At 42.8% G+C, this 1,265-nt stretch overlaps 1 protein-coding gene across 1 annotated transcript; it reads right to left on the minus strand.

Moving 5' to 3' along the window:
- Positions 1-347: 347 nt before the first annotated feature.
- On the minus strand, positions 348-740 carry LOC102848706 (40S ribosomal protein S24-like). The gene has a single exon (XM_006878619.1). It carries the CDS (start codon positions 738-740, stop codon positions 348-350), a length of 393 nt encoding a protein of 130 aa, XP_006878681.1.
- Between the last annotated feature and the right edge of the window lie 525 nt (positions 741-1,265).

Below are 1,265 nucleotides of genomic sequence, written 5' to 3' on the forward strand. Positions count from 1 at the left end.
CTAAAAGGAGTTTAGGTGGCGGGTGCATGACTTGTAATGCTGCTACTCAAAGGTCAGTGGTTCAAATCTACCAGCTGCTCCATGGGAGAAAGATGGACAATCTCCCCCCGGAAAGAGTTACAGCCTCAGAAACCCTGGGAGAGTCACTGAGTCAGAACAGACTCAACAGAAGTGGATTTGGTTTGCTCTGATTTGTTTTTTGGGGGTGTTCCCCCCCCGAACATTTTAATATGTATCTTTTTTTTAAAAGGATTTTACAGTTTATTAATCCTCTGGTGAAAAAGCCACAATCATCGAAGATCAAGTCAATGGAGACTGTTTATTCCTTCTGTTATCCAATCTCCAGCTCACTTTTTGCCAGCTCCTACGTTGACCTTCGCAGTCCCCCTGACTTTCTTCATCCTGTTCTTGCGCTCCTTGCGCTGTTTCCTTGAAGTCTTTTTCTTCTCATACAGACCATGTCGTGCAAGTCTGTGTTTGGGTTCGTTTTTCTTCGCATAATCCAAGGAGTCATAAATCATGCCAAAGCCTGTAGTCTTGCCACCACCAAAGTGGGTTCTGAATCCAAACACAAAGATGACATCTGGTGTGGTCTTGTACATTTTTGCCAGTTTTTCTCGGATTTCTGTTTTAGGAACTGTTGCCTTCCCAGGATGAAGAACATCAATAACCATTTGCTTCCGCTGCAGTAGTCGGTTGGTCATGAACTTCCTAGTCCGGATAGTCACTGTGTCATTCATGGTGGCGACTTTCACTCACGCAGCCGAAGAGGAAAAGCATGTATCTTTTTTTTAAAGAACATTTTTACTGTGTACTGGTTTACTTACAAAGTTTGTATACATTTCTTTTCACACCGGCTCTTTCCCATTTCCTTGACCTACCCCTGCAGTATGTCTTCTGTCCATTACTTAGTCATTTATGTTGTCTGTTAAGCCTATTGTGAGGATTTTCAGCAACTTGGCTCTACATCGAGGAAACTCAACCTCATATTCCTGGGAGCAGCCCTCGTTCCCATGGAGACTTCCTGCTACCAGTAACGACCACACAACTCACCCAGGGTGCTGTAGTGTTTTGTTTTACTTTCTAATGTAGTTTATGTGAAAACTTACAGTGCAAAATCATTTTCCATTCAATGATTTATACACATTTTGTTTCATGAGAGTGGTTGTAAGTCCTTGAATGTAACAGCACTCTACTCACTTCCTCCTTGTGTACCCATTTCCCATTCATCCGTCCCTTCTTGCCTTCTGAGCTTTGTTTGTGGA

The sequence above is a fragment of the Elephantulus edwardii genome, unplaced genomic scaffold, assembly GCF_000299155.1.
Source record: "Elephantulus edwardii isolate Elephantulus edwardi_28Jun2011 unplaced genomic scaffold, EleEdw1.0 scaffold00001, whole genome shotgun sequence".
Lineage (NCBI taxonomy): Eukaryota > Metazoa > Chordata > Mammalia > Macroscelidea > Macroscelididae > Elephantulus > Elephantulus edwardii.